The sequence below is a fragment of the Sceloporus occidentalis genome, unplaced genomic scaffold (genome assembly GCF_023333645.1).
Source record: "Sceloporus occidentalis isolate IW3139 unplaced genomic scaffold, rSceOcc1.0.p SCAF_1, whole genome shotgun sequence".
NCBI classification, from domain to species: Eukaryota; Metazoa; Chordata; class Lepidosauria; order Squamata; family Phrynosomatidae; genus Sceloporus; species Sceloporus occidentalis.
The window spans coordinates 75351723-75364996 of NW_028316981.1; the positions used below are offsets into that span (position 1 = coordinate 75351723).

The window sequence follows — 13274 nt, forward strand, 5'->3', positions numbered from 1 at the left end:
CTGAAAGAGGACAGCCCCCAAGAGGCATTGATTTTGGGGAATTAAAATTGTCTCAATGGTAGCAATGTTTACTGGCCAGGTTATGTAGCCTTGGGACCAAATCCCTGTGTATACCAAGTCCAGAGACACAAATAATTCCAGAATCAGGGTCCCAAACAAATAATGAGTTTTATTTTAAAAGAGAAAATCAACAATCATATGAAAACACACAACCACACATGCTCACAAGGACTAAGAAATTCAAAGGTGTTATGTTGGAACAGAGTAGGCCAGACTAATGGAGAAACTACCCCTGAATGGATAGCTGCTCCTCTTGTTATAGGTCCAGAGATAAAAGGGGAACTCAATCACTCCTGAGGTAAATGGAGATTGGTGAGCGAAAGAGGACCTAGCCAAGTAAAACTGGCATCATATCTGCCTATTACTTGACTAAGCCAGGGAAACAAAGGAAGGCCATCGATATTTATAGTGAATTTCCACCCTGGGCAAAATTCAAAGTCCAAATGGTGGTACCTTCTTTGAAATGAAATGATTTTTTTTTTAAGTTGGTCATCCAAGGTGGTAACATTGTGGTGTGAATGTGAATGATGGGCATGTGTTTCTGAGGCAAGAGGGATTAGCGCTCAGGGCTACTTGAGTTGTTGACTCTTTGGCATCAACCCATTGTTGGCATTTCAGAGCTCAAGCAACTCCTAGTGCTAGAATATGTGTGATGGAAGGATTATAGTAATGGCATCCATGTCAGGGTCATAGAAGGGCCATTTAACTTGTATTTTATTGCAACTCAAAAGAGGAGGGGGTCTCTCCAGTGCTAACAGTATTTATGAATCTGACTCCACCAAATGCATCTGAGGAAGTAGCCTCAAGTCTATGAAAGTTCATGCTTCCAACTTCTATTATTATTATTGTTGTTGTTGGACAAGAAGGACAGGCATCTAAGGAGATTATCACACCAGCCCCTTTTGCACTGCAATCCTGCAAGCCAAAATAAAATGACAAAATACCGGTTTTGGGGCAGGCAACACCACATTTCTTTCATTTGTGTGATCAGGGATGCTGCCAGTATTGTGCTCCCTTCTTGTCCCCTTCTTTAATCCCTTTCTTTCCTCCCTTCTTCCCTAATGCCTTACCCAGCATGCCTTTAGCCTTTTTTTTAATCAACCTTTTCCAGTAATTATGGAGCTCTGTAGCCCCGATTTAAGCTTTTAAAAACATTTAAAAACATTTTTTCAAAAAGCTTCAGAGCTCAAAATTTGTGCAAAAAGGGGAAAATAATAATAAAAAAGAGGAGTATATAATTAATTTATTAATTTAACTATAATCAATTTATAGTTTATGTCTGTTGTAAAAGGAGTATAAATGCTCTGTTTACTTTTGTAAGGCTTTCCTAACCAGGTTGCTTCGTTTCACATGTACATGTTAGTTTTAAATAAAAGTGTACAGAAACATGTAAAATTGCTCTTCTTTTTTGTGGCGTAGGAACCTATCGCTTGTCTTACCATGTTATTTCTGCCTCTGGTATCAATGTTTCTATTAAAGAAATAACACCCAGTAAAACTTCTAGTTCATTAACTGAAGTGTACTTTTATAGCAACATGTTTTTGATAATGTCAGAAAAAACTAAGTTGTCATGGATTCCAAAGAAAATTGATCCAAGCCTTCATCCACAAAATTGATCCACAGAAGAGGAAAAAAGACACATAGTTAGAAATATGAAGAATAGAGTGCAGATTATCTTCCAGAACTGTACAAAGTTCCCATCATACTGGTGTACAGTCTTAGTCTTACCTTATAAAAGGGTCCAAAATACTTGTTATCCTTTGGATAACAAGCATGTGTTTACAGTATAGGTTAATGGGAAACCAGGGTATAAGCATGTTGTCACTCACAGCTGTATAATTTAGCACACAACAGAACATAAAGAGCAAGTCAGTAAGACAGAACAGTGAAGTTCATAATAAAATTTTTATACAAAACTAAAAAAAAAAGAGTACAAAATAGAAGTTGTCTTTTTATAGAAAATCTCTCAAGATATGGTGAGCCTTCCATGGCCTAATTCATGACCTCAGGATGGCCCAATACACAAATACACAAAGACTATGATTGTCTGCATTAATACTCTAGCTTTCAAAATTAATTGTTTTGGTAAATGGAGATTCATTACACAAATGTTGTTTTGTTACGCCACCTTATGCAGTACATTTGAATATTCCATTTTCAAATATGAGAGTTTCATCCTGTTCTCCATTACCTTCAGGCAATATAAAACCATCCACAAATCCTGCAGTCCATGAAGGAAGCCTCATTGAATACAATGGGATTTACTTCTGGATAAACAAGCACAAGGGGTTATTCCACTGGCTTTTCTGCATGATCAATTTTTTTCTCATTGAATCTGAATCTGTCAGGTGTTCTGTGTTTCTATAATGCTCCAACATCTTTCTCTTCTCTCAGCCCTGTATGAAGATTGTTATCCGCATCCAAGAGTGTAAGTGACTGAGGCACAGGGACACTGGAGACTTTTCAGGAATTAAAGATACTATTTTTAATCAGTCTGAACTGTCAGCTGCAATAAGAAAAATGCTAATCAAGAATAGATATAGTTACCACCAGGTTATACCTGGTACACATATTTGCATTTTACTTCGTATAGGCATCAGTAAACAAATCTGTGTCCCCATTAAAATACTAAAAAATCCTACTAGAATTTGACAAACAAATATAAATTAAGACCAAAATCCTCCACATGCTTACATATAGGGTTGCCATATTCTAGATCCTGAAATCTGGGCATCTAATTTACATATTATGCAAACTATTGTGAAGATGAATATTATTGATTTGCATTTTTTCTGTCATTCTATAACAGCCATGATACTGTTTTTACAGCAATTAATTGTATGGGATAACTAGTATATAGTAATGTTGAAAGTGCTTGAGAGGGGGAACCTCCTTGATCAAGGATAACAATATTTCCACACAGATTCAGGGTCAAAACTGTAGTCCATATACACTTGGGGTGATTGTGGTAGGAACTGAGATTCCCCTACTTATACTACCACATACAGACACTGCTTAATTCAGAAAACCTGAAAGAGATGTGTTGCTCCACTGAGACTACAAAAGGGTAATAAACAATTCCCAATCTTTCTTAAAATTATTCAAAGATTTTTTTTCTTAATCACCATTGTCAGTTTGTCCTTTTCAGCAAGTTCAATTATCTTCAATTATTTTCATCAGCCATCTTCTTTTGTTGGAATAGCGATGTTTCCCCATCTACTGGCATACACAGTTCTAGCCCTGGTAATCATATATAGTAAAGTCCTTACAAATTTCTAATCCATTTGTCTATTTAACATACTGAACAAGAAAGTCTCTGGTTTCAACTGTATTTTAACTTTTAAAATCTTTTCCAACATTAAGTGGATGTGAGTCCAATATTTCTGTACTTTATCGCAAGTCTACCATATTTGGTAAAAGGCCCAAATTTCTGTTTACATTTCCAACACTGATATGAACTATTTTTGAATATTTTAGATAATCTTTCCAGAGTTAGATACTATCTACACATCATCTTATAAGAATATTCCCTCAAATCATAAATCAAATGTTTTCCTGGCCCCAGAGCTCACATGGGTTGGTCCCTGGGTCAGTGCAAGGATGGGCACATATCCATCACCTCATTGACTTGGGGCTTGCAACCAACATGCACCTTGCTTCTCCATCACTCCAACTGAGAAGCCCTCCCAATTGTTGCGTCTAACACAGAAATGGGGCACCTGGGCTGCACTCATTTGGCCAGGCACCCCATTACCCCATTTCTATGTCAGACATGGCAACTGGGGGGGGGGTTCGCAGTCAGAATGACAGCTGTCAGGATAAGGAGCATAGGGTGTGTGTATCTGAAGAGCTCAGTTTTACTGTGGAGTTTCTTAGAAACTCAGCACAAAACCAGAGGTTAATTATCATGTGGTAAAGGCAATTTACCCCGGGGTCAGGCCGGATCCTCTGGATCAAGCCTGATCCTGCCCTGGGGGTTTTGGCCTGTGTCATCTGATCTAGATGACAGGAGATGGGAGTGTGGACAACCCCCTCAAGTTCTTTATCGCCTTCACGTCTGCCACTGTTATTGGTCTGTCAAGGCTTATCCTTTGTTCATCAGAAATTACTAGGAGACTTGACTTCCTAAATAATTTTCTATTTCCTGGTCCATCACATTTACCAGTCTATACAAAGCAATGTATAATTTATGAAAAATCTTCTTGATTTAATCTTAGGATTTTTAAAATTTCCTTTTCTCCAGCTTTTACATTCAGTATCAATTCTTTTCTCTCTCTTTTCTTAATTTATAAGCAAGCCAATGTTGTAGTTTATTAATGTTATCAAAGTGTTTCCCCCATATCCCATCTTTTTCTCTATCTCACCAACCCAAATTATTGACATTTGCTTCTATAATACTTTAATGTCTTGAATTATTTCTTTATTAGAGGGTTTCCTTTTTAACTGTTCTTCTTTCTTCTTGATAGACTCTGAAATGCTCTTTATACTCTTTTGTTTCTTTTTCTTTAAGTTGTCATTTTTTGAATTTAAAAAGTCTCATAAAAGTTTTAGTTGTATCACATACAATCCCTTTGTGTAAATTATTTTCAAAAATTCTTTCCAAGATTTCTTTCCATGATTACTTTTTCATAATTTAAAAATGATTCATTCAGTCTCGATTTACATGGTTTCTTTTTGCTAAATAGTGTCAGTGATATTGATTATGATCAGAAAATGATTTTGAAAAACTATCTATTCTTTTAATGTTATGACTTAATGGTTTTGATACTGAAAGCATATCAGTCCTTGAACAAATTTATGACTCTGAGGAAAAGTACAGACCTTTGACTCTCCATATTTAATTCTCCAGGCATCTTGGAACTGTAGATTGTCCATTTAAATTTTTTTGGTTTCAGCTCCTAAATATTGACCTTGACCATCTTGAAAAAAAGTTTCTGCTTGATATGTTTGATTCACATCAATCATAACCCCTTCTTTTCTTCTTTTCTCTCAGGGTAGAAAAGTAGCATCCCAATTTTAGATTTTTTCAAAAATCTTTAACTTTTTTGATGAGTATGTATCTCCTGCAAACAAATTATATTGTATCTCAATTTCTGAAGGTAATGGAACATTTTTAACATGGTTCACTAATACCATGCATAGTCTAAGAAGTTTCATGTCCATCATGCAATCTTTTCTGAAGTCAAATCCTCTTTGTCTTGATCATCTGGGCCTTTGATCACCAGTTTCTCCAGTTTCTTTGAAATGAAATGTTAGTATTACGGTCGATGGCCAGCATAAAATAACATAAAAGGGTACAATATTATACAATGCCCAAGAGAAAAAAAACCAATGCAAACAGTACATAAAAATACAATAGGAATACAGCTTGGAGACTATAAATTCAAGTAACTATATAGGGTGAAATCCCTTCAAATACTAGATGAGATCAATAGGATAAAAAAATTAAAAATTAAGACACCATTTTTCATTTACAAGCTATTGCAGAAACACAAAAACTTGCCACCTTGGTTGTAATCCCTGGCTGCTGATCGGCCAGAAGGTAATCAAAGGTGGGTTATAAACTGCCATAAAGTACACGCTCCATGCGTACTAGGGTTAGGAAGGGCCATATTAGGGTTAGGAAGGTTCTTACCTTCCTCACGGCCTTTCTTGCCAGTACGCGCGGAGCGCGTCGTAAATGGTGGCGCCCATCCACATGGGCGCCGCCATTTTGACGTCTTGGATGCTGTGTATCCAGACGTGTCACGGCAGAAGTGATGCCGCGAGGGCGCACTCCACCCCTCGCGACGCCACTTCCGCGTTTCGAAAAGGAGCACCATTTTGGCGCTCCTTTTTCGCTGCACGGGGAAGCCTCGCGGTCTGACTGCTGGGGCTTCCCTACTCAGCGAATGATGGCGGCGGGAAAACGGCCCCTTGAGGGCCGTTTGTAACCTGCCAATGTAAAATATATCAGGTTTATCTGGTATTTTTTGTAAAATTGGTGCTATAAAACAACACTACAGATCCCGGTAAAAGGTGCAATACAATAAAACATGTCCCACTGTTTCTACCTCCCCAGACCAACAAGGACATAAACGTTCACAGAATGGTTTGTTATTATATCTTCGTGCAAGTAAGGCCGATGGAAGTACATTAAATTTGGCCACAGTAAAGGCTTTCCTATACTTTAGATTTGTTAGATTGTTCAAATATGCAGCAAGGACAAAGCCTCTCCCACTGTCTTTAAAAGTTGAGTGTAAAGAGTTTGCACTCATATGATTTTGTAGTTTGATGTACCTTATGTGCTGGCAAATGTTCTGTTTGGTTTTTGTATACCCCATGGCTAGAACAACAGATTTTGAGAAGCCCAGGGATTGCACTTTTTCCTCAACCAGCATTTTCCATCTTGACTGAAATATATAATTAAGAGTCAAGGGGACTAGACCTTTGGGAGTAAATAATATCTTTAACCAAAAATCTAACTTATATATCCATATTTGTGATTCAGTAGAGATTAGTTTCTTTGAGTTTCAGTTTATCTGTTAAGAAGGCATGTTTTTTTTCTTTTCTTCAGAATTTTTGGAGGAACTTCCTTAAAACAATTAATTTCTTATCATCTATTTTCAACTTATTTATTCAATGCTGTTGAAGCACCAATTATCTGGTAAATTAAACAAGCACATTCTTAGGTTACATCTGTCAGGCCAGAAAAGAATCCAGCCTGTATACTCTGTCAATATCCCAGCTGAAATCTTTGGCTGACATAGTTTTTTATGTATTTTTTGGGCTATGTGGCCATGTTCTAGAAGCCTGATAAACCCACAAAAAACAATAGATGCCAGCCATGAAAACCTTTGACTTCACTTTTGCTGACATGTTCAGAAAATAAGCCAATGCTTCAATTATTACTGTACACATACCCTCATTCTGTTGCTTAAGTAGACCTCTTAACACATACACACCTCTCTTTCTTTCAGATCTAGAAGCGCCATAAAGTGCAAATAATTTCTTTATTTTCTCTGTCAACTTCTCTTCTAGAGACTCCAATTTCTGTTTAACTTGAATTAATTCTCCTGGCAATTCATTCAATGAACTTCTTATATCTTTAATATCTGAATAAAATTCCTTTCTCATTTGTTTTACTCCTTTCACCATTTGTGCTTTTGGTTCAACTGAACATACATATTGATCCACCAACATTCTTCTTGGTTCTTTAGCTTCCTTTGACAGATAACAGCTGTTAATTTAAAAGGACAGACATTCATTTTCAGTTAGTCTTCTTCTACACATGATGATGCTGTGGACCCCTCCCCTTAAGATTCCTTTTCCTTTTCTCATCAGACTATAAGTCCCAGAATGGAACCCCAAATCCAAAATTTCTCCAGATTATATAGTTGGCCCTCCACATTTGCAGGTTTGACTTTTGCAGATTTGATTATTTGTGGTTTTGATTAATATGTTCTCTCCAGGGATCTCTAGGTCCTCCAGCACAACTCTGCCAGAAGTTGACCATAGGGTTGTGCTGGACAACCTAGAAGTTCCTAGAGAAAACACTTCTCTAGGCATTTGTAGTTCCTCCAGCATGGTTCTGTGAACAACTTCTGGCAGATTATGACAACAGAATTGCATTGGAGGACTTGGACATTCCTAGAGAGGTGTTTCCTTAGATAAAAAGAATAATGTTTTTTTTTTATTTGTAGTTTTTTTACATTCATGAGGGTCCTTCACCCCTAACCCCAACAAATGTGGAGGGAGCACTGTACTGTCACACTGAGGTGTGGCATGAATATAGTTCTGTATCTCAGCAGTGACATTGGGATACTTACAAAACAGAAAGTGGAAGCCAGCTGCTGCAGTGAAGGATTTATTTACAGAGGGTAGGAAGCAAAATTTCTTTATAGCAACTGAAGAGTTCTTGGATGGAACCAAAACCAGCTTTCTCCCTCTCCAGCATGTAACTCTCAGCAACACAGAACTCTCCAACTGACCAGACCAACCAACAACAACTAACAACCAACCAATGTCCCTCACATTAAGTTGTGCTTCTTATGTGCTCTGCTCCCTGTAACCTTGGGCCAAACATTATACCATACTCTTTAGCCTAGATGTCCACGTGCTTTCCTAAAACACATTGTAGTCTGGTTTCTCTGCCATTATCTTCAAGGCCATGATCACCCAGTGTCCAGGCCTTAGTCTCCCTCCCTCCAGGGACGTAGCCAAGGGGGGGGGGTTTCTTGGGGTCCGGACCCCCCCTTCCGTTAGAAAAATGAATGGTGCGTGCTGCTGCGCCGCAGCACCCAAGCCCCAATATAATGGTAGCACTTAGTCTGGACCCCCCCTTCCTAAAATCCTGGCTCCCTCCCTCCCTCCCTCCCTCTCTCTCACACACACACACACACACAAATGACTGCAGTTCTGCAGATACATTACTATATATCACTGTAGTGTGACATGTACTTCCTGTCTGTCTGCCTTGTAAGAAAATTTCCTTGTTATGGCTGATGACAAAGGTTAACACTTAACTCTTTACTTCCTGTATATCAGAGGAGGACACCATTCTATCTGTTCCATCTTCTCTCTTTGGCAGTTTCCCCTTAAGAGCTCATCTTAATAGTACCACTCTATTCTGCTCTGGTCAGGCCCCACCTGGAATACTGTGTCCAGTTCTGGGCACCACAATTCAAAAAGGATGTTGAGAAACTGGAGCATGTCCAGAGGAGGGCCACCAAAATGGTGAAGGGTCTGGAAACCATAAAGCCAGCCCATGATTTCCTCTGCCCCATCCCGGATTTGCCCCTTTTCATTCGCTGCCCCTCACTCCTGGAACCTTCTTCCCCCACGAACAAGAGCCATCACTTCTTTAACCAGCTTCAAAACGGAGTTGAAAACCATCCTGTTCAGAGAAGCCTTCCCAGGCATTGCATAACTGTCACTTGCTATTTGATGTTCTTTTGGAGCCTGTTTATCAAACCATTTCCTGTATTGCTATGTACTGTATATGTATTATCCTACTTGAGAGTATTATTTTCCCTGGAAGAAGATTAACCATCCATTAAGAAGCCAAGCCCTCCCTCCAGTCCATCTGCCTTGGTCCAGGCCTTGGAGGTAGAGAGGAACTGCTGGACCTCATCCCCTTCCCCACCACCTTTCCCTTCTCCTTTTGTGTCATGTCTTTTTAGATTGTAAGCCTGAGGGCAGGGAACCTTCTAATTAAAAAGATTGTATGTACAGCACTGTGTACATTTACAGCGCTTCATAAATAAAGGTTAATAATAATAATAATCTATTTATAATAATAGGGGAGGGGGGGTTCAAGCATTTTTTCAGCCACAATTTAAACTTCTTTTTCAATTATTTCTCCTGACATGTCAAAGTCTCTTTGTTCCCCAGAAACTTATTTTAAAGTCAATTACTTGTTCATTTGGTTTCACAGAAATTTTAATCCATAGGAAGTTGTACATAGCCATTAGTTATAGGTTTTCAAGTTGAAGATTATTTTACTTTCACATTAAAAACAATCGGTTGGGGCATATGTGCCAATAACCAATGGCCAGCTGTAGCAGATCTCCTGCTCCCCATCCTCTCTGTTTTCCTTCTCTTGATCTTTGCCTCATCTCATACCTATGTCTCTTGCTCCTTGCACCCTCTCGCTACACCTCTCACCTTCCTTTCCCTTCTTCATTTCTCTAGCTTTACCTTGCACCTTTGTACACAAACAAACCTGGGACTTCCAGGGGTATTTCTTTTCATTAGGATGCACTCTTGTGTGCAAACAGCACAGGTAAGACAGGGAAAGGCATTCCCCAAACACACAGAGCAGGTTTGTGGCAAACAAAGGGGGAGGGGTTGCAAAAGGACAGGTTGAGCTTCATCCTTCTGGCCTAATAAGGGGTAAGGAAAAGAGGTTGTGATACCATATGTCTTCAAATACTCGACCTTCCACTACTTGTTCTTTCTCTGACTGTAACACTACAACAAAAAAGTGGCAGGTTCACTCCTTTCTTTTTCATCCTGAAGAATCATTAGAACTGAGTGAAGTAGTGGAGTAATGAATGTGGCGATGGAATAAGACTCCTTTTTTACCATGCAGTAAGGGATACAGGAACATTCCTTGCCCACCCTACAAACTCCATGAGCTTGCTGCACTCCTCAAAACCATTCTCAAAACTTCTTCCCTTTGTGCAGTTTGGTAGATCATGCTACATTCACCACAGCAGAGGCATTTTCTTTAATTGACAAGAGGACAGTAGAGTGAGGCGAGGGCACCTCCCCTCAAATTATATCTTTCTTTCCCTTCCTTTCTGAGTGCTGGAGTGTTCTCCCCACATAATACCTTTGAATATGTCTTCCTTCTCCCTGATCCCCCTTCCTAAGCTTTCTTCTTACTTCATCCTGCAGTACAGCAGGACAAATAAATTAAAGAAGAAACCACTTGGGAAAGGGCTTGACGTAGGGAGAGTCAACTTGCAGTGAAGCCTTTCATCCTACAACCCTCACATCAATGCTCCTGTTTTGAGGGAGTGAGTAGCAAAGAAAACAGTGTTGCTTGCTTACTGCCTAAAAAGTAGGTGGGCCCCAATTCTTTGGTTTCTTTGCACCTTTGGTATGTCTGCCAGTGATTTGGAAAGTTAAATTTGTGCCAGCAGAATCCATTGTCTGTGTACAACTTTATCTACAGAGCTGAATACTTCCCTTGATTTATGGAAAGCTTTTCTAGTCAGTATCTGCATGATTGTTCCAGACAACCATTATGGAAATGGGCTTCAGAAGGGCAGTATTTATTTGCCTAGTTTGATTAATAGTTCATTAACATAATTCCCAACATATTTATAAAGGCCATTACAGACCTCTACCTGAATTCTCCAATTCAGCTCAACAAATTTGGTCAAGTGAGTAACAGCCACTTGTAAAGCAGGATCTCCAAGAATCAGACCATCAGGAGATATGTCTTCTTCTGAAACCATTGCCTTTCTAGTAGCTGCAGCAATCCTAGCCTTTGGTGGGCTCATCTTCAATGGTTTTATTGTCACAGTGATAACTATTGAATGGACCAAATCCAGGAGCCTGTCTTCCATAGAACTTCTTCTTCTGACTCTTGGTCTGAGCAATTTCTGGAGCTCAGTGTTGTTGACTCCATTTTACATCAATGAATATGCCATGAGAATATTCAGTGACTTAATGTTACAGATACTCTTCTTTATAAATGTTTTTCTTGCCATGTCCAGATTTTGGTTCACTGCTTGGCTGTGTGTCTTCTACTGCATAAAGATCATGAACAACACACAAAAGTTCTTCCTTTGGTGCAAGCTGAGGATATCATGGCTAATACCCCGATTTCTTGTGGGGTCTCTGGTTTTCTCTTTCATTCCTTCCTTTTTGGCTTCTCGTAATATTTGGATACAACTCCAAAAAAATACAACAAAGAATTTTACAAACATGACTCAGAGAAAGGAACTGGAACACACCTTGGGTGCTCTTGAAATCATTTTTGTAGTTCTTGGTGCTTCCGGTCCCCTTCTTGTAGTTTTGCTTTGCTCCATCCTGGTTGTTACTTCACTTTGTAGACACTCCTACCGGAGGATGGATAAAGAATCTAATTTGAGGAGTCCTCAAACAGAGGCTTGTATCAAGGCAGCTGGGACAGTGCTCTCCCTCCTGTTCCTTTATGCTTCATTTTATTTGACACACATCTTATCTATGGTTGTAGATCTGAGAATTAAAAAAAATCCACATTTTATCACATTAGTTTTTATTGCATATCCCCCTGCTCAAGCTACCATCCTGCTTTTGAGTAATCCCAAGTTAAAGCAGGCAGCTGCCTGGATGCTGCAAAGAAGAAAGCCTTAACCTTTAAAGACCAAACTAGATGTGTCGATTGGCATGTATTTTGTTCCCTTGGCATGTTTGATTTTGTAAACAGAAATTTCCTGTATTGTAGGGCAGGGAATGATGCTGAGCTGGATCAGGACTGGGCTATTGTGAGAGGCTTCTGAAGCCTTTACCCCTGCTGTGACCATCTGGTACCAGCACTTCTCATACCTATTTGCAATGACAGGAAAAGTCCAATTGGTGGAAGCTTTGCTAACAGTGTGAAGAGCAGGCATGTAAGGAAGAGGGGGTGACCCAAACTGAGAACATGACAAAGATAATGAGTTAAATGTTCTTGCCCATGTCATATCTTCAGTACAGCTCAGGGCCCCAGCACTGACTGTTCAATGTTTAAAAATTCAAGCATGCCAAGGCAAATGAGTGGGCAAACACCTCTATCTCATTTTAATTTAAGTGGTTCATCTATCTGAAATATTACTACTCATCATCATCATCACCATATCTCCATTGCCTGCTGACAGACTTTTTTCTCCTTAAGTATAGCCAACCTATACACCACACCTATGAGTCTAGCCACTGTGTCATAAATGTCATCCTATGATACACAAACATGCCCTCTACAAAAGGGAAAGTGGCAAATAATGTTTTGTAACCAGAAGTGCCAGTTCTGGCAAGGCAATGTGGAAAGGGTGAGATGCAAAAGGCTATGCAGAACCAATCTTGAACATCACCTCCAGTGCTGTAGAACTCAGAAAAGTTCCCATTTTTACTAGGAAGCCTGAGAAAATAAAAACGAACCAGAAGACAATTGGAAAGCAGATGGCATATGACTAGTAATTGAGATGTCTGAATACATGTGAAAACACATGCTTGTGCCTATGCTTAGTGGAGACAAAAACTTCAAAGAAAGCTCACCTGATGCCTCAATTGTGTCTTCAAGGGCAGCCCAACTGAACTTTACCAAACAGACTGGCAGTTGCTTCCATATTCTCAAATGAACTCCATATTGGGGCTCTTAGAGGTTCATTGTGATGACTCTGACAAGCATTTAAAGGACAAAAACATTCACATTCATGCTATCTTGTGCATCACTAATAATAGAGCACCCTACAAATTAATACTACAAATTCTGTTGAGGTCTCCAATATATTGCCTTATCCTACTTTGTGGGATCAGTTTTAGCTTATTGATCCTGAAGATGTGGACAAGATGCAACCAATTTTATACTTACTTGACCCTTTCCCATTAGCACTTCTTCACACTATCATACTTCAAGCTTTGATCCATGAATGAATGGATTGATGGAGTTGTGAATGCATCATTTCATTTCTTTCTCCTTATTTCTTTATATGTTATTGGAAAAAAAATATTTTAAAAAATGGGAAAAAATGACAGTGTTGTCC

General features: G+C 39.1%; 1 protein-coding gene across 1 annotated transcript; it reads left to right on the forward strand.

Annotated features, from left to right (window-relative positions):
- The first annotated feature begins 10986 nt into the window (after positions 1 to 10986).
- LOC149321619 (taste receptor type 2 member 2-like) lies at positions 10987 to 11889 on the forward strand. Its single transcript, XM_089514964.1, has one exon. It carries the CDS (start codon positions 10987 to 10989, stop codon positions 11887 to 11889), a length of 903 nt encoding a protein of 300 aa, XP_089371090.1.
- The last annotated feature ends 1385 nt before the right edge of the window (positions 11890 to 13274 follow it).